Source organism: Lontra canadensis, unplaced genomic scaffold, assembly GCF_010015895.1.
Source record: "Lontra canadensis isolate GAN:19392208 unplaced genomic scaffold, GSC_riverotter_1.0 scaffold47, whole genome shotgun sequence".
NCBI lineage: Eukaryota > Metazoa > Chordata > Mammalia > Carnivora > Mustelidae > Lontra > Lontra canadensis.
Window position 1 is genome coordinate 5776698 of NW_022631041.1, and position 23892 is coordinate 5800589.

A 23892-nucleotide genomic window follows, 5' to 3' on the forward strand; every position below is an offset into this window, starting at 1 on the left:
CAAAATGCAGCTCATGATTTTTAGTCAGATGTTTCAGTTCTTATAAAAGCTGTCAGTTAGGATTCTTCTTCAGTTCCTCAGTTAGTATAGACCCCCAGATAACCAGAGGCCGGCTTAGCACATTCAGCTGCTTTGTGAGTGAAGTAAGGTCAAATCTCCTGTATTTTTTTTTTCTTTCTCATTGTTACACACTGTGTTAACAACGGAAGTATTTAACTGAGGAGAGGTGGCTTTACTTTTTTAATCCTGGCGTTAATTCAAGGTAGCTTAAGCAACATGGTTGATTTCAGCCAAGTCTTGTCATTTTAGAAGAAACTTAAAGTATCTAGAGAAGTGTGACTTGAAGCTCCACCCCAACCATTTAAAAAATTTGTCTTTTTTTCTCAAGTCGAGCTGAAGTTAACTTTGCTGTTAGAAAAGAAAGAGTTGTCTTAAAAAATATATACAATCCACATTAATATACATATGGGTGTGCAAAAGGGATTCTGGTCAATTTACGTACAAAAGTAATTGAATGTATTTAGGCATCAAATCCTTAGATCTTTGTTGTGAAAAATAAATTTAGAATGGACTTAGATTGTAGAAGTATGCTGAATACCCTTGTCTTATTAGCAGGTGAAGATTGTTAGCTTGAAAGAAGTAATATGAGCAGTCCCAGACTTGGGATAGTATGAATTCCAGTTGTGTGTATCTAAAATTATAAAGCCCCCAAGCCATAAAGATATCCTTTAAGTCTGGATTTTGTCACCAAATGAGACTCACTCTTTTTTAGTATATCAGAGTTGATGAAGTCTTCTATCTCATTGTCTATTCCTTTATTCGTTCTTCACCTCTTGACCCTCCCCCAGCTGACTTCAGTAAAGGTAAGTAATCATAACATGTGTTGTGGATTGGCTCCACCGTAATAACAAGGTATTCTGAAAGAGTTCTGTGGAGGATGGTTTAACCCCTCATGAAAAAGAAGGAACGTACAACATTACAACAGAAAAAGCAATTAGGAGAAATTTATAAATCATACAGGTCATGAAACAGAAGACATTCTCACAGGATTTTAAAGGTGTTTGCCAAAATGATATAAAGAACAGTTGCGCTTTTTTTTTTTTTCCCTGAAAATGGTTCGGTTGAAGGCAGTCCTACCCAAAAGCAGGCAAATACCTTCTAGTGGCCACAACCATTCTCTGACGAAGACCGTCTAGGAACAGAAGTGCTAAGGAAGATTGGCTTTGTGAGGGTGTTTGTCCCACAAGATCTGAGAATGACACTCTTTCCCTTCAAATTATTCCAGTGCTACCCATGTAGACATTTTCTGTAAAAAAAAAATAATAACTTTTTCTGCCTTTTGATATTTTGTGGGTTTGGGTTTTTTAAATTTAAATTCAATTTAATGAACATGTAGTGTATTATTTTTTCAAAGGTAGTTTAGTGATTCATCAGTCACATATCACACCCTGTTCACATTACCTGAAGTGCATTCCTTAATGCCCATCACCCAGTTGCCTTTTGATATTTTGAAGGGGACTTGTCTTTCTGATGTGGCCATGTGTTTTCTTTCTGCCCCATCGCCACTGCAGGTGGAGGTATGGGCCGGCATGTCAGGCTTCTTTCTCTGGAGCCATGGGGATAACTGGTTTTGAATTGAGTACCTTTGCCTTTGGTCCAGAAAGGAGCCAGAGGGATATACCCTGGCCATTCTGAATATGGGCCACTCCATTCCCAAAAAGCATCATTGAACTTGGAGAATTTGTGATGAGCCCGACCTGGCACTCTAACCAGACAGCTGCTGTCTATCCTTTATACACTATGATGTCCCTTCTTTGGGGTACACAGGGACTCATTCAGATGACCTGTAAGACAGCAGCTGAGGACTTCCCCTTGGCTGGTGCAGCCAGAAAAACTAGAGGGACTCCTCAGTCTCCATAGGAGAGGACTCTTGTCCCTTACAGTTTTGCCTTCATCATCATTGGCTCCCTCCTAGGTTCCGGGTAAGGAGGAGGCAGAAAATAAAACCATTATCCTTATTAGCCTATTTCCTTTTATTTGACAAATGTTAACATTTTAAAGGGAGCATCATAATTGACAGTTGCAACTCATTTGTTTGTTTAAAAGGCTTCTTTGACTTTTAACGCAAACTCTCTCTGTTTTAGCTGGTTCCTCTCATTCAAAAAAAACAACTGGGTCCAAAGCATCAGCTTCACCATCTACTTCCTCCACCTCGTCTCGTCCCAAAGCTTCAAAGGAGACACTTTCTAGCAAAACAGGGACAGTGGGAATCACAAAGGGCAAGAAAAAAACTGGCAAGCAGCCAACCTCTCGATTGTCCTCGGATGCAACCACGTCTGGCATGTCCGACCTTAAAGGAGAACCTTCTGAGATGAGGGTGGAGAGTCTCAAACCTGAGCAGACTGTCCCCGGGACCGAGGAGCAGACCACAGGCAAATCTAAGTCTGCAGTCCCCCCACCTCCTGTGGCTCCACCACCTTCTCCCCCCGCCCCTCCTCTTCCTCATGAGGAGCAGTGCACTGTTGCCTCAGACACTCCTGTTGTCCTGGTCAGTGATGGAGCTGACCTGCCCGTCCCTGCCTTAGACCCAAGTCAGCTTCTCTGGACCGAAGAGCCCACCAACAGAACCACTGTCTTCTCAGGCCCTGGCTTAAGTGTTAGCAGAGAAAATGCAAAATGGTGAGTCGGGGGCATAAACCCCATATTCCGTCTGTATCCCCTGTGCAACTGGGTGCTAAAGATCACTAAACCACTCTATTGGAAATGAACCTACTTGGTTTTGTTTTACAATTTAACCTAGTGATTGTTAGGTAAGCACCTATATCATCCAGCCTTTGGTTTTTCATAGCCTGCCTCAGGAATGTCATAGGCTACCGGAGAAGATGACATCAGTCCTACTGGCAGGTACCACTTCAGATCTGTGGCTTTCGAGTAGATCAGAGCCTGTTTCATCAATGTTCAGCAATCCCTTTTCTTTTCCCTGGACAGTTCCCTTTTCTTTCCTTACAGTGGTTATTTTAAGTCTCTACTACTTGTGTCCAGATGGGTCACCCGTTCCTGCCTACCTTCATTACAAGTCATTTAGCCTTTTCTTTCTCTAAGAAAATAAAGACCAGTAGGAAAGAACTCTCGGATTCCATCCCTTTCCCCCCAGCTTAGAGGGGCCCCCTTTCTTGCTTCCTCAATTCCCCACCCAACTCCACTGTTACCTCCTCTCTGACGCATTTCAGCACTCATGCAGACAGAATTGGTTGTCGCATTCTGTACTCTATGCTGGCGACCCTTTTTTTCCTCTCCATGGAACAGAGCTAAGCAGCATATCTGTTTGCCTCTGCATCCCCAGCAACCAGTACAGAATCTGGTATGCCATAAACATGATATCATGCAGTTACCCAAGCCAGAAACCTGGGATTCATCCTCAGGGTTCTCATTCGTCTTCATTCTCTGCAGCTAATCCCTCACAAAGGCCTATCCATAAAGGCAAAAAAGACATACTAACTCTTCTATCCCACAGATACGAAGGGAGAGCTGTCAGAGTATAGGAGACTTCTGGAGAAGTCTTAGGGTTCTTAAATCCAACCTTAAACCCAACCTCTCCTCTCCTGTTTCTAAGAATAAAACCAAAATTCACTTTTGTGATCATTTAATATTTTCTCTTTAAAAAAAAAAAAAAAAACTTTGTCATGTTAGGCTTAAAAAATAGTACATTAATTAAGTTGACTTGGACCAAGAGATAATCATCATTAATTATTCAGTTGCTCATAATAATCACCTTCATTTATTGAATAGTTATTTAATGTCAGGAACTGTCAGTTATCATTAATTCACATAAGTCTTACGTGAAATATCTCTGTTTAATAGATGAGAAAACCGACACTGAGAGAGGGAAAATAGTTTGCCCTAGATTACCCAATTAGTAAGTAGCAAAGTCAGAATGCACGCTCAGAGCTGCATGGCAAATTCCATGCTCTAAGAAATTGTATGCATTTCCAAAGCACTTGCTTCTACTTCTGCAATTTCTTTCGTGTTCGTTTCCTTTTTGTTTTTGTTTTTATCATTTTGAGCACCATGGTTTGAAGGAAAGCCAAGGAAAGATAAATGTTAAATTATAAATTATTTTACTTACTCGACACATTAGTAATCAATATGGGAGAAGACGTTGAAAGGAATGGCTGTGATGTCCTTAAGACCTCCAGCACATAGCAAATGACTTCATTTAATTACACTGTGGTTTTCCAGCACTGCATTGAACTCCAACCTTCAGAACTCAAAAATCATTCTTTCAGGAAATATTTCCTGCTTGCCTTCTATGTGCTGGGCACTGTACTCAGCACCAGAGATAGAGAAGTAAGCAAGATGGGACGCCTGGCTGGCTCAGTCAGTTGAGCATCTGCCTTCGGCTCAGATCATGATTCTAGGGTCCTGGGATTGAGTCCCACGTAAGGCTCCTTGCTCAGCAGGGAACCGTTTTTCTCCCTCTCTTTCTGCCTGCTGCTCCCCCTGCTTATGCGCTCTCTCTCTCTCTCTATCAAATAAATAAAATCTTTTTTTAAAAAGTAAGCAAGGCCAAGATACTATAGTTAAACTGGTGTTACCAAAATAATATCCAGCCTGCTCAGGAAGTACAAATGTTTAAGGCAGGTCTGAATAGATTGAATATATAGTTTTATTATTTTGTGTACCAAAGAACAAGATACAACAAGGGGATTCCTTAGATAGTCTCAGGCAGTGAGAGAGCGCATATCCCAGGGTGACTTGACTCTGTCCAGCCCGCCTCCTCAGACCTATAGGGAAGGGACTCTACTGTGCCAAGCACTGCGCTGCACGAGGAGGGGGGCTTAATGTCCGTCTCCAGCCCAAGTACACACAGGATTGTCAGACAAAAGAGGCGAGCGTCTGTTCCCTATGTCCATGGGAACAATGATCAGAGAGCAAGCTTAGGACATCATTAGACATCGAGGTATTTATATATAGATTTTCCTGTCACTCCAGATAAACATAATCCTTTCTTAGAAGAGGGCATTGAGATTTCCTTCTCTGTATGTTCTTCAAAGTTGAAATTTAAATTATAATTCATGCCACAGGAGTGGTTTGTTTGCTCTTGATTTAATGAGCCTGGAATAAGTAGTCTCTCAAATTTTTTTTTTCCAAATTCTTTCTTCCGTTTTTAAGTAGATATTTCAGTTAGAATTTCTAGCTCTTAGTCACTTGCTTTACTTAGAACTTTCCCTCAGTTATGTTTAGTGAACGAATGTGTGAAAATCCTGTCATCTTATGAAGAGGCTTCTGTTTGGAATACAAATATCAAAACTTTAAAGAAGATAAGTGGCTATGTGTAAAAATATCTTCCTCTACTCACACATTGCAGGGTAGTAACCGTGTGGTAGATTTCTATTTATTGGCGGCTTCATTGGTATCATACAGGTCTGGGATAATTTAAGGCAGTCACTAAGCAGCCCATCTGCAGGCCATATCCAAAGGGATCTCGACTGCGTTTAGTTCATTTCCACGAACACTTGAGTTCGCTGTTTTGTCGCGTGTGCCCAACACATTTAGGGGGCAAATGAGAGACAAGTCATGAGTGGATAGACACAAATTTGGAGTATAGTAATTTAATGTTAATTATCTATATAATATGATATGACTATAAGTTACAATGTCAAGTATAAAATACAATATAACATTTAATAGGTAGAATAAGAGTCTAAGTCTGGGTTCTAGACTGGACTTGATACCTTGTTTTGGGCAACACACCCATGGTCTTCTCAAGTTCCGTGAACTGTAACTTACCCATCCCCTTATACTGTAGAACAGATTAAGTCTGTAAATGTAGGCAGAAGTCTTTGAAAACTACAAAACATTATAAAATACAGATGATGCCATTAAAATAATGATAGATACCATAATAAATTAGTGAGCAGTGACAGAAACAAATACCAAGGCTCAGCCCTGAAGTATCTCTTGTTCTGCTCTTCAGAACGTGTTATTAATTGCTACATCTAGTAAATGTGCTGTGGTCACCCACAGTACCAGGCTGGCTAAACAAGGGTGGCCTCCAGTGGCAATCAACCAAAAATCCGGACCATGGAAATCATGGTTCTCACACTGTGGAAACAGTATGGTGGTTCCTCAAAAGATTAAACCTAGAATTACCATGGGACCCAGCAATTCTCCTTCTGTGTATATAGCCGAAAAAATTAAAAGTAGGTCCTTGAATAGTGTCCTTAGCAGCAGTATTACAACAACTAACAGGTAGAAGCAGCCTAAATGTTCATCGACTGATGAGTAGATAAACAAAATGTGGCATATGACACGATGGGATATTGTTCAGCCTTAAAAGAAATTCTGACGATGCCTGCTAAAGCATGGATGAACCTGGAAGACATGTTGGTAAAGTAAGTCAGACACAAAAGGTCAGATGTTGCATAATTTCGCTTCTGGAAAACACCTAAAATAGCAAAATTCATAGAGACAGAAAGTAAAATGGTAGTTTCCAGGGGCTAGGGGATGCGAACAGGGAGTTATTATTTAATGGGTCAGTCTCAGTTTGGGAAGATGAGAAGGTTCTAGAGATGGACGGTGGTGATGGTTGTACAATCGTGTAAATGTTCTGCCACTCGACTGTATGATTTAAAATGGTCAAAATGGCAGATATTATGCTGTGTGTATTTTACTTAGTAAAAATAAATATAATGTGCCGTGCATAGTTTCCCCTTTGAAAACAAGAATTTTGGCTGTTGGATTTTTCTAATAAATGCAAATTTTTTAGAGTGCTTGGACCAATAACCACAAAGTACAGTTTTTCAGGACTTCAGGTTCTGACGTTTACCTGTTTTTACTACTCAAAGAACTGTTTTTTGGTTTTTCAAGTTCATGGCAACAGCAAGCACATGGTTTGCACAAAACGGTCTTTCAGAAGTGTGATGTCCAAATTTGGATGCCTCTATTTATATCAGAAGACAATTTGGGGATTTTCTGAATCTTTTTTTTTTAATTTTTTAATTATTATTTGAGTATAGTTGACACACATAGGCTTTTTTTTTTTTTTTAAGATTTTATTTATTTGCCAGAGAGAGAGAGAGAGAGAGTGAGCACAGGCAGGCTGAGTGGCAGCAGAGGCAGAGGGAGAAGCAGGCTCCCCGCCGAGCAAGGAGCCGGATGTGGGACTCGATCCCAGGATGCTGGGATCATGACCTGAGACGAAGGCAGCTGCTCAACCAACTGAGCCACCGAGGCATCCTGGATTTTCTGAATCTTAAAATGAATATTACATTGTTTTTGATATGCTAGGTTTTCGATATGTTTTCAGTGACATTTTTTCTTATTCTAGTCTGTGAAAATTGGCAGGCTTTGTCTATTTATAGAAACTTTAAGCCAGAGACTCTTACCAAGCTAACTGATAGAAAATTATTGCATCCGTTCACATCACCTGTCTTGTAAAGAGTGCATTTAACTTCGCCCTTTTCCATGTCACGTTACTAATATATTCCTGTGAGAGGCAGTTTTACAAATGGTGAAACTAAAACACAGAGGTGATACATGATTTTTTGACTTGACACACTGGCTATGATGAAAATAGGATTAATTCATATATCAGCTAAAGAAGGTGTGTCTTTCTGTCACTCCTCTTCTAGGTGTTGGGCTGCAAATCACTATGAATCCCACTTGTCAAGGAGCTTTGAGGGCTGAGATGGCAGACAAGTGAAGGGCGGTCGAGGTGCAGTGTGCTAAGTGCTCATAGAGTTGTCTTCTGGTCACCTTAAAGGCCGGGTGGTGGGGCAAGGATCTAGATGGAAGGCCAGTGAAAGATTCCTGAAGAAGCTATGACTTTAGCTGAGGCTTGAAGGATAAGTAGGAGTTACAGGTACAGAATAAGGATAGACCAAGTCAAATATTCAGAAACTTCTAGTCCACTGTTCTTTCCACTGAGGCCCCATGGCTATGGAAAAATCAATCTGCAAAATTTAGTTTTACCATATTCATGTACTAAATCATGTATCAATATCAGACATCATCTAGTCATTCCTTTTCATTTTGTAGATGAAGAATCTGAAACCTTGAGAATGAAGTCCTGCAGTAGTCCTATTCCATTTCACTGTCCCTAGCTGCCTATGTTTGCTTTCTCCTTTTGCCAGCTTGAGAGATGCTCATGAAACTAGAGCTCCCTCTCATGGTGTTGGTGTTGTCCCGGAGGGCTGCTCTGAGCTTCACGCCACCATCCCCCCATCCCCCTGTGTTGTTGTGCCTTTAACAGTTTTACAACCAAAGATGAGCCGGAAAAGGTAGCCCCTCAGCTGCTGACTCCTGGGCTGTTGGGAGAATCTTCAGAATCCTTCAGTGCCCCTGAGGACGAAGGCCAAAGGGAGTACCAGACCAATGACTCAGACTCTGATGGGCCTGTCTTGTACACTGATGACGACGACGATGATGAAGAGGATGAGGACGAGGACGGCAGTGGAGAAAGTAAGACTTTTTTCCAGAGTTGGGGAGGAAAGTGGATGATGGACAGAAGCAGGCGTTTTGTAATGACAAAAGCCATCGGTGATCAGATAGCTGATGTTTTCTTTCCCCTCATCATATTGTTTTCTCGAATTAGAAATGTGTGTCCTAAAGTTTAGCTTTTGATGACCGACCTTTCCAGAAGCTGGTTCCACAGGGGTCAAGGGGTCAGGCCTTTGCCTATGAGGAGTCAGAGCTTTCAAATGACAGAGATGTTTTCAGAATGATCGGAGATGGCCCTTCCACTCAGATCTTTCTTTCTTTTCTTTTCTTTTTTTTTTTAAGATTTTATTTATTTGTTCATGAGAGACAGAAAGAGAGAGAGGGTGAGAGAGGCAGAGGGAGAAGCAGGCTCCCCGAGGAGCAGGAAGCCCAATGCAGGACTCGATCCCAGGATCCTGGAATTATGACCTGAGCCAAAGGCAGACACTTAACTGACTGAGCCATCCAGGTGCCCCTGAGATCTTTCTTGAATAAAGAGCATAAACTTGGATTCACTGGATTACTTGTTGGAGGTGTTTGAGACTTCCACTCACTTTTATACTAGAGTTTAAAGAAAGGGGAGGGAAGAATGAGTCGAGAATGACAAATACCTTTGAAGAATCAAAAAAAAAAAAAAAAGATTATTCCACAATAGGTGAGATAGGATGCCTTTTAGGAAGGAATGAGATAGTAGTTAAGCCAGTTATTTATATATAACTTAGGGAACTGGAAAGTGCTTATTTTAAAAAATGTCTAAGCATCTTGACTTAAGAGTAATTTACTATGGAATTGAATGTATACATCGTGAAAAGTTGTTAAATTTGTTAAAAGTTGTCAAATTCGTTTTAGTTTGTACTGAACAGCAACAACAAAATCATTATCATCCACCTGGTGTTGACTATTCTCTGTTGAGGATTCTTGCTAATTAAGGATTAAAACATTGCTACCACAGGTAAACTTTTTCCAGCGTGATTTCTCAGTCAAGGAAAGGGGAAGACAAGAATTAACTGTACAGTATAAATTTAAAAAGCTATGTTTTTAAGACTTAGAAAAGAAAGCGTTACACAATCAGTAATTTCCGTGACATGCCATCTCAGCAAAATAAACTTCAAATATCACTTTCCAAATGATGAGGTGATATTTGCAAGTTTTTTCATGGTGCCCCAGCATTTTTCAGAACATTTTAAAAATAGTTCTTCAGTCTTTCAAAGTGAACTACATCCAACTCAAAACTTTTTTTTTCTTTTTTTTCCCTGAGGTTAATTAAAATTCCACTCTTGCATGTGGATAAAGAATTTCGTCTGGACTCTGTTTAAAGTCCATGCCATGTGTAACCTGAGTATTGCTTGCTTAAAGCCCTTTTTTTCTGCCTTTCTGCCTCTTCCAATCCTCAGGTGCTTTGGCAAGTAAAATACGACGGAGGGATACTCTCGCTATCAAACTTGGCAACAGACCGTCAAAAAAGGAACTAGAGGACAAAAACATCTTGCAGCGTACATCTGAAGAGGAGCGGCAGGAGATCCGACAGCAGATTGGAACCAAGCTCGTCAGGTAATGGCTCCCGTTTTCTCACAGCACTCACCAAATCATACTTCTCTCCCACCTGTGGTGTCCTACCCAGCTGAGATCCTTGTGAATTCCTTGGCTAAGGGCGCATGTGGCCTGTGTGGTTTTCCAAAGTTGGTCCGGGATGGTGAACCACTCAACTTTCCCTTTGGTCCAGCCTTTCAGTGGCTTGGGTGTCACCAAAGTCTGAGCCAAGTGTCAACAACTTTTTCTATGAAGGACCAGTTCGGAGGTGGTGTTGCAGCTACACCACTGTGTTAGTAACAGCATGAAAGGAGCCATGAACAACACATAGACCAATGGGTATGGTTGTGTTCTGATAAAACTTTATTCACCAAAATAGGCAACAGGCCAGATTTGGCCTGTAAGTCATAGTTTGCCCAACTCCTGGCCTAATCCATGGGCTCTCTGGCATGGCAAGTATCCTTTTTCCTGTGATCGCCATGAGGTTCTGCCCTGTGGGCTTAGAGTCTCTAGAAATATCAGTTAGCTTCAATGACCAGCTCCATCCAAGTCAGGTAACTGTAGCCCCCCTAGTAGAGCCTCCCCCTTTTAACTTCAAACAAGTGGTTATCTGATTTCACATTCTGCCTCCAGCAATTGGAAGGTTGCTGCTTTGGCCACCAGCGACTTTGGAGGTCCATCGACCTGGCAGGTTTAAGAGAAGTGAGTGCCAATGTTTGATGATCAGTTTAAGCATATTTAATAGTATTATCCATTTTGCTGACTTCTCTCACTCTGCGTAAACAACAGAGTGCATCAAATGGGAGAAGGGAGCAGTCTGGGATCCCGGGGCGGCATTTGGAAGTGGAAGAAATTCTTCTCCTTGCTTCGAAGTGGAAGACTTCTGTGACTGTGTTGGACCTGTGGGGTTGGTGTGGGGCTGGGGTTCTGGAGGCTCTTCTCTGCTTGACAGATGGGGCCAACCAGTGGCTTGTGGAGGGAAGTGAGAAGCTGCACTGAAAGCCCTGGAGTGCCTGGATCGTAGCAGGCACATAATAGAATTAAATATTTTTATTAGTAATTTAAATCATTATATATCCCTTAAACAAGTAAAACATTTTAAACAAACCCAATATTGGCACCTTTGTTCAGTATTTCTGAAGAGCAACTTAACAATATGAAAAAAAGAAATCTTAGAGCAGCCTCTTCCTTGACATGGTCATTCCATTTGAGAGACGATACTAGAAGAAAATAATCCAAAAGGGAAACAAAACCCATACACTTTACGAAGATGTTTATTTCAAGGCTATTTATAGCAGTGATGAATTAAAACCAAGTGCTTGAAAACAGGGGACTGATAAAGGACATTGGGAGAAGCTGACATGGTGAACTAAGCATAGGGCAGTGGTTTTCTGACTGCCTCATCAAGGATTTCTTGGAGGCGATACTCGGGCTTCTGTGGGGCAACCCAGGCAGTGTGGGTGTGTTTGCTGTGGGACGGGAAAGACTCCTTCACACCACTCTCAACCATCCACCCAGAACAGCCTCTTCTGTTTTATATAGGGATTCTACCCCTAAGCTTCCAAAGTTTGAGAGCCTCTGTAAGTGTACACATAAACCATAGCCATTAAAATTTTTGAGCAGTTTTTAGTGTCAGAAATATGTACATTTTATAGAATTGTTTTCCTACAGATACTGTACATCTGATCACTGTCATTCAAAGATAAATCACCCGTAGTCCCTACCTTGGGGGACTCTGTGCGTAGTGGAAGAGACAGAAAGACATACTGCTTGGGGAGGTCAACTGAAAAGCGCAAACACGTAGGTCAGGAGAACTAGGTATGAGGCTGTGCTCCAGCATTCATGAGCCCTTGATCTCGAGCAAGTGAATTAATCCCTCATTTCCTCATTTGCAAAATGGAAATGGGTTACTCCCTTGCTGAATTGTTTTGAGGATCCACAGTAATGTAAATTAAGCACCTGGTACAGTGCCTGGGACTTTAAAAGTATGAGCTAATGAGAGCTATGATTATTGCCTTATCTTTATTATTACTTGTGTGATAAGTGCTCTGATAAGTGTGTGACCTGTGTGTGAGCGCTATATAGGGCAGAGAACCAGGAGTTCAAAACTCACTCGCAGGACAGGTCAGACGCCCACCTGCAGGTCACTGTTTTAGTCATTTGTAAGATTTCAGTACGCAGAGAAAGAGAGAAGGGTATTCCTGAAGGAGGAAACTCCATCAAAAAAAGGAGGACAATGTCTTTGGTAGAGGATACGGTGAATTTACAGGATTCATGGGTGGCCCCTCACCTGGCTGGGCTCCTAGCTTCCTGGGTTCTTCTGTGGGCTCAGTTATGTAAGTTACTTTCAAGGTAGTTCTGGTGAAGATTAAACTCTAACAAACATTTTAATGAGGTATTTAAAATATCATTGATTTCAGTTCTTCATACCATTTCTGCCACAGGCATAATGTTAGAATTGATAGTATCTTATATTAAGATTACCTTCATACATATGTTTACATGGCACAAACTCATCCTACATCCAGAAGGAATTTTACAACAGATCTGTGATTTACGATAAATTAATACTATAAACAAGATCAAGAAGAAAGTTATAAAGGGGTATTAGGTCATTCAGCTTTTGTGTACAAAGAGTTAGCTACTAATCACAGATGAGCCTGGCTTTTCCTGAGGGCAGATAGAAAGGGCCCATATATCTCAAATAACTCTATGTATATTATAAATCCATTTGAGGGGTGCCTGGGTGGCTCAGTTGGTTGAGCAACTGCATTCAGCTCTGGTCATGATCCTGGAGTCCCGGGATTGAGTCTGACATTGGGCTCCCTGCTCGGCAGGGAGTTCGCTTCTTGCTCTGACCCTCCCCCTCTCATACTCTCTCTCTCATTCTCTCTCTCTCAAATAAAATCTTGAAAATACACACACACACACACACACACACACACACACACACACAAATCCATTTGAGGTCACAAAAGCAGTATTTCACTTGAAACTCTGTGCCGTGTAGATCAGGCATCTTTTGAGTTAGTATGAATTCTCAAGCAGAAAACTTTCCTAGATTCTAATGATCTATGTATTACTTAGGGGATGGGCTAAACTGTTCTAACAGAGACCAAGAAGTGCAGTGGTCCAAATAAGACACTTTCACGTGTTTATTTCCTTTTCGCAGAACAGTCCAGAGGTAAGTGGGCTGTACGGGGTGGGTAGGGAGCACTATTCCTTGCAGTCAGCGGGCACCCATATTCTGTCCTTTTGCTCCATGGATATTCTCATCTGCATGGTCCAAGCTGGCTCACATGATCGTGTTTAAGTTTTAGCCTGTGGAGGAAGGAAAAAAAGGGAAGACACACTCAGTCATTTTAAGGGTAAAAGGCAAACATTACAAATACCATTCTGCTCACATCCCACGGCAGGGACTCAGTCACATGGCCACACCTTGCTGCCAGGGAGGCAGAAGTCTGTATTGGGAACCACAGCTGTATCTCAGGAGGTTCTAGATCTAAAAGGAAGAAGGAGGGATGGATAACGGGGGAATAGGCAGCAGCCTCAGGCACAATCTTTAGTCTCCAAACTAACAGAAAGGATAGTAACCTTAAAATAGATTTGTGTTTCTCAAAATAGGAAAAAAATTAAGTTTTGTGTCTTTGTTATTTTATTTTGCATCTCCTGCCAAGGGGACCTTGTTTGTAACCTGCAGTATATCCTTTTTTCGTCACAGGAGGCTTAGCCAGAGACCCACGACCGAAGAGTTAGAACAAAGAAATATCCTAAAACGTGAGTATCTTATCTTTTACAATGATTCCTCATGTAACCATTAACAAGCTCCCTTTAGAGACAATCCATTTATCAATAGGACACCTTAATATATTTACTATCCACAAGTAATGGAAATGGCCCATTTAGATCACATTTTTATATAATTTAAAAAACAATTTCTTGAAGTTCGTATTTTGTCTTATAGCTTTAAGCCTGGTATCCCCCAGGCCAGAGTCATGGTTGTGACAGTTGTTTTTAAGAGAGATGAGATACATTTCATATGTTCTTTTACCCAAATATTAAATAGAAGAAACTGCTCTAGTCTGCTTACAAATAAATGTCAAAGAAAAGGCCAAAGAATCCACAAGGAAATAAATCAAACATTCCTATATTATTATTAATAATACAGTTTGTTGCTACATTTAACAAATGACTCAATTTAAAACAGAATTATGGTAAAAGAAATTTTTGAGTCCTTTTCATTTTCCTTTGTTATGATAACTCTGTTTCCCTCTTGAGTTATTTATAATTTCTCGGCACTTAAGGAGTTCTCCATTCATTTTCCTACTTTATTTTCCCATTCTGCTTTCCCCTCTGTTTTCTTTGACTTTCCTTCTTACTGGCTAGTCCAGTAGAACTTCACTGGAGTTCGTATGTTAAAGCTATAAAACCAGCAGAAGCGGTCTGAGCTTATGTAGTGTATCAATGTGGTTACCAACCACAGTGAGTTAAGTAATGGATATTTTTAAATTGAGCCTAGCTGCAGTTTTATATATATATATATATATATATATATATATATATATATATATATATTAGTGTTTTTTGTTTTCTGTTTTATATATTATTAACCCAGTTTCTAAAGAGCTTTTTATTGTACAAAATGTCAAAGAACAGAGATAGGCAAAACCCCAGATACGATAGCAAGGAGCCATGGGCATGTGGGAAATCTTTCTCAGTCAAGCTCGTAGAGTCAAGCTGGCTTGTATGGATGACCCCCACTCTTCAATCTGAGTTGTTTTCTTTCTCAAAGGAACAGAACATTTTAATGGCTTGTTTATACTATAGTTGCTCTTCCTAAGACAACCCAACGATGAGGACTGAACAGTGAGGGGAGTTGCCAGTCTATGGTATTCTTTCCTTGGAATATTTTGGTCTGGCTCTTTGTGACCAAAAACTGGAGTAGAACCCAAGGAAAGACTGAAGTGGCCATCAGTGTGTAGAAGAGCCAGTATGGAGATGGAAAAAGTCACGGTGAGAAAGAAAAGAAAGTTGTGTTTTAGAGTTCTGAGGAAGAATGAAAGCAACGTCGAATTTTGACAACACAAAACCAAGAAAGTTCAAGGCTTTTGATAATAGGTTCCTGGAAAATATTTGTTGAATTAAACTTTAGGTAAGCTCAAGGGCAGACCATAAGCTCCCAGCACACAAAGATTGTGTCTTATTGGATGCCTGATGCAATACTTAGGAAAAAAAGGGAAGAGCAGATGCTGGGTAATTCTTTCCTGCTTCTGTGAGACAAATAGTGCCAAACCACAGTGGTGTTTGGTTATTTGAGGAACTGTTTCATAGATGTAGAAATTTATCCCACGTTGATCTTAAGTGCTATCTTGGCTTCTATACCCTATTTTCCTGGAGGTTCAGGGAAGAGGGAAATGCCAAAGTCAGCCTCAGATTTGACTCCAGCCCTTTTCTTACTTCCTTCGTAGTTTATCTAACCATGCTTGTTCTGGAAACAAAAGACACATTTCCAGTCTGGAGAGGCTGATAACTGGCTTATGATCTCCTGACATAGTATTGTATGGCCAAGGGAAGCAGAAAGGAGAACTGGTGGAGGTCATCCAGGGCATTCCACTGAGCCACCCCAGGGAACTCAGCGGCATAGTTTACAATACTTTATTCATTCCCTTTGCCTCTGGCTTCTTCCACACAGATTGCTCTTTTTTGTCCATGTATTTCATCTCCGGCTTTTGTTCAAAAGCAGTATGACTGACTCTTTAAAGAAAAGTCTGTGTGTGACATGGTGTGGGTTTTTTTTTAAGGACACTTATTTTAACTAGGTCACCTTGTCTTGACAGACCAGGAAACTCATTCACAGCACAAACTCATTCAGCAGTTGTCAACTCCAAGCTCACCGTTAGTTTTATAAACATGAGTCAAGTGGCAGTCAGCGCTGATCGCTTTCACTGAGACCACAGGACACATTTTGTCTCTTAGTGTTTCATTCCCAGCATCTACCTTACTCCATCGCTTTCCTATTTTATAGCATTGAGGCTTTTTAAAAAAACATAGAAAGTTATATTTAGTTGTACATTTTAGAACCGATTCCTTAATATTGTTAAAAGGAGAAAATAAGTTTTGGTGCTGGGAAGGTCAACATTTGCCTTTGAGGAAATGTTCATGGAATACCTTTTATAGGGCCACGATAGAAGTTACAGATCTATTTAGTTGTGACTATAATTCCAGCTATATATTCTGTAGGAAAAAAAAAAAATGTGTCACGGTATTGAGTGCTGCTTGTATTTTTTTCCCAACATTTATTATTAAATGTTTTAAATATAGAAAAAAGTTGAAAGAATTTTATTGCAGGGAACACTGGGTGGTACATAAACAATGAATTGTGGTACACTTAAAAGAAATTTTAAAAAATAATAAATAGATAAATAAATAAATAAATGGGGAAAAAAAGGAATTTTACAGTAAACACCCATATATATATACTATTTATATTCTGCCATTAACATCTTATCACATCTTTTTTTTTTTAACATTTTATCTTATCTTGGTTTATCACATATCTGGGCTTCCTTTGATCCATGTTATTTTTTGATGCATTTCAAAGTAGGTTTATAAGTGCATTTTCTTTTGTTAAAAAATCCTTATCGAAAAATACGTAAATCAGCCAAAAGAGAAACCCACAAAAAAATAGTTAGTGTTTTTTTTTAACCTAGTGTATCCAAATCGATGACTCAAGACTCTAATATTCCAGGTGCCAATGTTTTGGTGCTTTTCTGTCTTCTTTTAGCTAATCCATAGAATGCTGTGGGCAACACTTGCTAGCTGGGCAGGTTTCCTGCAGTGCCCATGGCTGTTAAACCACATGTATTGTTTGTGCGTGTGTGACGGCAAACACTTCCTGTGGCTGTTCTAAAAACCCCTCCCCGCCCCCAGCCCTGCTCTGAGGCCTTACTGAAGGCAAGATTTGTCAATGAGCTAAGTCACTTCCTTCATGAATATCCCTCCAGTCTGTTTAAAGAGACCAGAAAGGTTTACATCCTACTTTGTAATTGGCTGTCTAATAGGCAAACAAAGAAGACCTTTAAAAAACTCAGTGAAGTTTTTTAAAGTAAGATTTGATTCTTTGTAAGAGATTTTACAAGTTATTTAGAAAAATGTGGAACAGCAGTCATGTTGACTTCCCTCCACCTCTCCCTTTCTTTTACTTCTTTAAAAGTACATTTTCAAATATGGAAATACGTAAAGAAGTCAGCTCCTGATGTTAAAACAAATTCCAGGTGGTAAAATCCTGTTTATTTAATTCCTGCAACTGCAGTTGACCCTTCTCTTTTTGCATAGGTAACATGTTGTCACCCAGGTGGACACTATGCTTCTTAGTAAGATGAAGTTATTGAATATTCCCTCGTGAAAATTAAAGCATTTGTTGGCTTTGAGTCGTAGTTGATATCCACTTTTCTGTCTTTGGAAAGTACCTTTAAAAATAGAGCACAGTCACCATATAGGAGGAATTGACTAAAATGCTTTGAGGATTATATTTTCCCTTTTAGTAGTAATATCGTCATAGGCTGACCTTGAAAAGCCTTAGTTTGAGTCACATGACCACAAGTTTGGCTCATGTCTGTTATATATAATTTATAGCCTATATGCCTTACCCAACTCATGTAAAGTAAATATTTGACCCTAAGCATGTATTTTAAGAATACCAAAGAACATACATTTTGTGAAGCAGTTAGAAAAACTTACAGTGTTTGCATAGGAAGAAATCTGAATTATAACAAAATTTGGCACACAGGCACTTCACTAAAGCATACTAACCGAGTGTTCCTTGTCTTTGCACCATGTTTTCAGTTTATGCTTACTCGTTGTCTAAATAACCGGCCAGATCATCCTCTTTCTTATGAATTAAAATTAGTATTTTGGAAGAACACTGAAACTTTTCCCTGTCCAAATAAGGAAAATTAATAGATAATATAGCATGTTTGGTTAACAGATACAGTTGGTACAAATACTGAATACTGATACTTTATTCATGATAAAAAACAATCTTAGTGGTAAGAAGTCTATTTGAACTTTAAAAATAAATTTACCTTTTCATAGAGGAAACTTTTCTTTTTCAACCTTTTGGTTGAGCCTTTAGATCGTGTGATGTTCCTTCAGTAGAATTCATAACAGCATCTTCTAAAAGATAGTCTTTTGTAAGCATTGGCATCCAAATAGTGAAAATCTGTGCTCACTTATTGAACAAACGATGAGCTGCTGGAAGCACCAGAGAGAAGTTCATCAAGTAAGCAACCATGAAAATCTGGAGGGGGTGTTTATTTCTTTAAAATTTCTGGTCATTTTTCTCTTCATCCCATCCATTGGACAGCATTCATTAAATTGGCCATTAAATTGTACCATTTGGTGAAGCACTAGAGAAACAGATGACTTTGGAAAGTCAAAGTCACAAGAAAATAAATCATCTCCATCAACAGTACACCATAATAACCCCATTCAGAACATTCTGGTTTGAAGGCAGAGTCCAAAGAAATGACTGCATTTTGCTTCTGTGGAAACCAAAGCAGACAAATCAAGTATTTTGGTTGGATTTGAATGGAAATCAACTCAGACATGCATCAGATGGTTCTAATTTGCTCTTTTGATATGTCTCAGATTTTCATGTAAGGGCCAGATCCAGAAGTAAATGTTTATCTGTATTCTGATAAATGGTGCTTATAAGCCCAAGAGATGTTCAGCAATGAAAGGTTTTCACCAGAGTGTGGGCACTCCTGTAATGTTTTTCAGAATAGAATATGAAGTCAGGAAGCTTTACAGGTTTACAGTTAGTAAGGAAAGCAATCCCATAAGGAGAAAAAGTTTATATATATATATAAACTTTTTATATATACTTATATAAACTTGTAATATGTATATTACATATAGTGTATAACACACACATACACACACACACAATTAATGAACAATTTTTCTGCAAAATCTTTTGACAACTTTTTAAAGATTGTGGAGTGTTTGGTCACTATCTAAGTCAAATAATTGTGGCCTGATCTGTTTTTCTGATTATAAAATCATTCATAGTAACTAAGTCTTCATGCCTTTCCTCTCCCACTCCCATTAATAAACAGAAAAGAATGAAGAAGAAGAACAAGAAGCAAAAATGGAACTTAAGCGCAGACTCAGCAGAAAGGTAATGAAACTATGATTGTTAGTAAGCATGTGTGTTTTGGGATCTACTTCATTATTTAAATGCAAATCAGCTCTTTACCTTTAAATCTAACATTGAGGAATAATTATTCCTATTAGCCAGTAACCAGTCATAGACATTAAAATCAATGTAATGCATATGATATGAATTATTGCATGCTGTGCTAATTTTGAAAAGCTAGCAATAAGATTTTTCAGATTACATTTACTGATTATGAAAATTACATATAAGCTATGTGATTTTTTTTAATTGCAGAAAGGAACAAAACAAAAAGAAAGTCACACAAATGTCTTTTATTCAGAGATAACCATTATTAACATCTCAATATAGTTTTTTAAAATGCTCATGTCTTCTATGCAGTTTTGGAAATATTAAATAAATATGAAATTGGAGATCTGCCACTACTCCATGTGAGCTGGGTCAGTAATTAAGTGAACTTGATCACCCAACCTGCCTGCTGCAGTGATACCCACATTGACAAGTAGCTCACCTCCAAGACTCAGTTGTTTCCACGCATTCATGAAAATATAAATCTGAGGGCATCTGGGTGGCTCAGTCAGTTAAGCAGCTGCCTTCAGCTCAGATCATGATCCTGGGGTCCCGGGATTGAGTCCTGCATCAGGCTCCGTGATTAGCAGGGAACCTGCTTCTCCTTCTGCCTCTGCCTCTCTCTCTCTCTCATTCTCTTTGTCTCGTGAATAAATAAATAAAATCTTTAAAAATGTATATATAAATCTGATACCTGGGCCATCACTCTTTTCTGTAAGTATTAAAATAATAATAGTCTTTGGAAAAATTAAGACCTATCAGAGTTGATATTTCATTATAAATCTGTATTCAGTAATTCTTCAGATATACCTTTCACACCTTATTAAGGCAGGATGAGTAGAATATGACATCTGCGGGGAGGCGTGTGACCTGACCCACATTTATCTGGGCTGGCTGGGGAGTCCACAACAAAGGCATTCTAAGTCAGGGAGAAGAAACCCCGTTCCCATGGAAAAGTTGAAGATTGTATTTTGAGAGTTTTGGGTTTTGATTTTTAGGGGAAAAGATCCTTAATTCATCTTTTCGTTTTTCTTTTCCAATGACTCTAAATGACAGGTAATGATCAAGCTGAGAAAGATTCTGTAAACTGAATTGCTAGAGGCGGCTCTTCTAACATTCCGTGGCTGCCAAGTTACTGGCTACGGATAAGCAATAGCCTCTCCTCATTGTTCCAGGCTCACCCCTGCCATACGTAATAATCTTTTCTGCATCCAGTTGAGCCCCGCCAGGAGGCAACGGAACCCACCCTGACCCCTGACCCCTAGCCCCTGAGTCCCACTGGCCTCCACTCTACAGAACTCTCTGCCATAGATCCAGGACATTCCATAGCACTAATAGCACAGTCCTAAAGGGCAAGACTGGGGGAAGGACTTCTGTGGTCTCTGGTCACCTGTCTTTGGGCACTTTCCAGAGGCAGTCATTTCTCTACTTCCTTAGCCCTGCCTGCCCCAGAGAAGCAGTAAGAAGCTAGCAGTAGAGATGAGACAACAAGTGAGAGTAGAAGAGAGCCACTTAGATCATTCCTCCCTCTGTCCCTTGCCTACCAGGGCTTTATGAAGCTAGAAGGAGCCGCCATTGCCATATCCCAGCTCAAGTGAGCTCAGAGTATAGAGACAGGCTTTCTAAGAGTCCATGAGGGACTTGAATGTTAAGAGTATTGACCTAGGTCAGCCACTCATTTTACCCAAGAGGAAACTGAGGCTCAGAAAAGGGTTTTTTTTGTTTTGTTTCTTTGTTTTTTTTACCACAAGAACATCATTTTTGTGTGTCATAGTACTTAATTTTTTTTTAAAAAGTGAGTCTTTGCAAATGAGGAACCCCTCCAAAGAGGACCACTTAGATAGTGGATGGGCCGGCTATATGCAGGTACAGATACAGATAGAAAAGGTACTGGGAATGGACCCCATAGGTACAACAGAGGCCTGGGTCTGTGACATCTTCAGACCGAGAGAGGCCACAGAAGCATGAACCTCAGGAGAAGAGAGTAGATAATGCCTGTCAGCAGGGCCAGGACTCTTTAGTCTCAGAACCATCTCTCCTATTCTTGGTCTTGGGAAAGGAGAGCAAATAAACAGGGCTGAGTGAATTAAATAGAACTATGAATTTGAATTTGACAAAGACCACAGGAGGGACCCAAGTCATTAGAAGTACCTTAATCATCCCAGCCTGTTTTAAGCAGTTCTGGCCCAGTGAATGTCCTCCTCCACGCCCCTGCTGATATCTGCACAGCAGCTTCTGCAGCAGTCAAGGGTAAGGTCAAATCTGGGCATGGGTCCCTAGTCTCACCCAGAAGACTGATGTAAGCACAGCCTTCACCAGACCGTTTCTTTGTCATAATTTTGTGTGTTTCTGAATATAGGAGTTTCATATAATAGGAGCAGAGATCTCATTTCTAGAAGTTTTAAGAGTACTTTTGTCTGGATGATTCAGTCTCCAAACCAGCTAGCCTCTATCTGGATTGCTATTGTGTCTGTGTTGCTTCGTGCTCCTTGTGTCAGAGATGACAGGTATCTTCATGCCAGGCAAGGTGTGGAAAATAGCATAACGCAGAAGGCTGCCAAAGCCTGTGACCTATCTAACAATGATGATTTTTATAGTCTCAGAATTAGGGCACACTGCTTTCGGGTTCTCATTAGAAACTCCCAAGATGCTGCTGCCTTTTTTTTTTTTTTTTTTCCTTTTGGATATCTGAAAGTGACCTTATTTAACCATCACTTTGAAGTTCTCTATAGAAAACTTGCCACCACGAGGCTGATGGTTTCCTGAACTTGTCCTTTCTTTTCCCCTATCCCCCTGCAGCTCAGCCTGAGACCCACAGTGGCAGAGCTACAAGCTCGAAGGATCCTGCGGTTTAATGAGTATGTAGAAGTCACCGATTCTCCCGACTACGATCGCCGGGCAGACAAGCCCTGGGCCAGGTTAACACCTGCAGACAAGGCAAGAGCCCTTGTGGTTTTAGCCATGATTTTATTTGTTCATGATTTTATTGCTTTTCTCGAAGCTTCAGTATCCACTTACCCTTCCTCCCCCCATATATACACACACAGTCATCCCACGAGGCTAGATAGTACCAGATAGGTCCACAATTTTCTACCTTGGTTATTTAAGCCACTTAAGTGGTATGTTTAGTAATATCAGTTAGGTTCTTTCAGGTAAGTCTCGGAAAAATTCATTCTCAGTTACCATGTAACCTGTGTGCATTCGTGCCTGGATTGAGGGTGGGGTGGTCCCACAGCCGTGATTTATCCTTACCTTTAGAAAATATAATTTATGCAAGTTATCATTTTAAAGGGGTATGTTAAGGAGTATCTGGCTGGTTCAGTTGGTAGAGCATTTGACTCTTGATCTCAGGGTCATGAGTTCAAGCCCCATGTTGGGCATGGAGCCTACTTAAAATAAAAATTTTAAAGATAGTAATGAATAATAGAAAGGGATATGTTAACAGTGAAAAAGGTATTGATCTATATAAAGGCCAGCACACTTTTTCTATAAATGGCCAGAATAAATATTTTAGGCTTTGTAATCCATACTGTCTTTTGTTGCAACAGCTTAGCTCTGCCATTAGAGTATGAAAACAGCCATAGGCAGTATGTAAATGAATGGATGGATATGTGTTCCAATAAAACTTCATTTACAAAAACAGATGGGGGGCCAGATTTGTCCTGCGGGCCATGGCTTACCAACCCCTAATCTATATCATAGCTCACAGTCCAGAAAAACTGAAGTGTATAATGGGTTGCATCATGGAGAAAGACTGTTTTATGAATAATATGATTCCAAAGCCAAATAATTTTGCCAACCTTTTGTTTCCAAAGTCTTCACTCTAGGATTTTTCTAATATTCCAAATAATGATTTCTGTTTTCTTTCTTTTTGTCCCAAGTAATGATTTCTAAATTTTGTCTCTCTGTAAAATTGGGTATCGGATAAACTCGTGCCACATCCAGTGTTAATGCAAGAGCTAGGTACTTAATTACATGCTGTACATTTTAGTAGGAGGCTTCACGCTACTGCATGTCAAGCATATGTTGGAGACAGAGATCAGAAATCATTTGCTCAAGGGCCCTCGGGTGGCTCAGTGCTTAAGAGTCAAACTCTTGATATCAGCTCAGGTCATGATCTTGGGGTCGTGAGATTGAGCCCTGCGTCTGGCTCTGTGCTCAGCAGGGAATCTGCTTGAGGTTCTCTCTCCCTGTCTCTCAAACAAACAAGCAAACAAACAAATAAATGTTTAACCAAAATCATTTGCTCATAGGAAGAAATGAAAACTGGGGAGGAAAAAGATCATAAAGGATGGATGTGTGGAATGAGAATAGAGGGAAGGAGGCTGGGAATACCACCCAAGGGCCCCAGCCCTGACAAAACGGTGGTAGAACACAGAAGAAATGTTTGTGAGGTGGGGAAAGAGGAGACCAAGGAGATGTAGCCCAACAGCCTAGGAAGGAGAAGGTCAGGTCACAAGTGGTTAGGAACATGGTAAGAGGGGGCATTTTGGTAGTTTGGCGGGTGGAAGGTTGACTAGTGGAGACAAAGAGAATAGAATAGAACCTCAAGAGTCTTGGCTGTGATGGAGAAGTGATAGGAGGAGGAAGTCAGCTGAGGGGTGATGACTGTGGAGGCTGCAAGCTTCTATAAA

The 23892-nt window shown here is 40.1% G+C and overlaps 1 protein-coding gene across 6 annotated transcripts in view; it reads left to right on the forward strand.

Moving 5' to 3' along the window:
- Positions 1-23892, forward strand: part of PHACTR2 (phosphatase and actin regulator 2) — a 257822-nt gene that overhangs the window by 210397 nt on the left and 23533 nt on the right. For all 6 annotated transcript variants that reach the window (XM_032873080.1, XM_032873084.1, XM_032873081.1 and 3 more), the window contains 6 exons: positions 2145-2679; positions 8255-8463; positions 9876-10032; positions 13733-13788; positions 19131-19192; positions 22058-22195. In XM_032873080.1, coding sequence (XP_032728971.1) covers positions 2145-2679; positions 8255-8463; positions 9876-10032; positions 13733-13788; positions 19131-19192; positions 22058-22195 — 1157 coding nt within the window. The remainder of the gene's footprint in view (positions 1-2144; positions 2680-8254; positions 8464-9875; positions 10033-13732; positions 13789-19130; positions 19193-22057; positions 22196-23892) is intronic.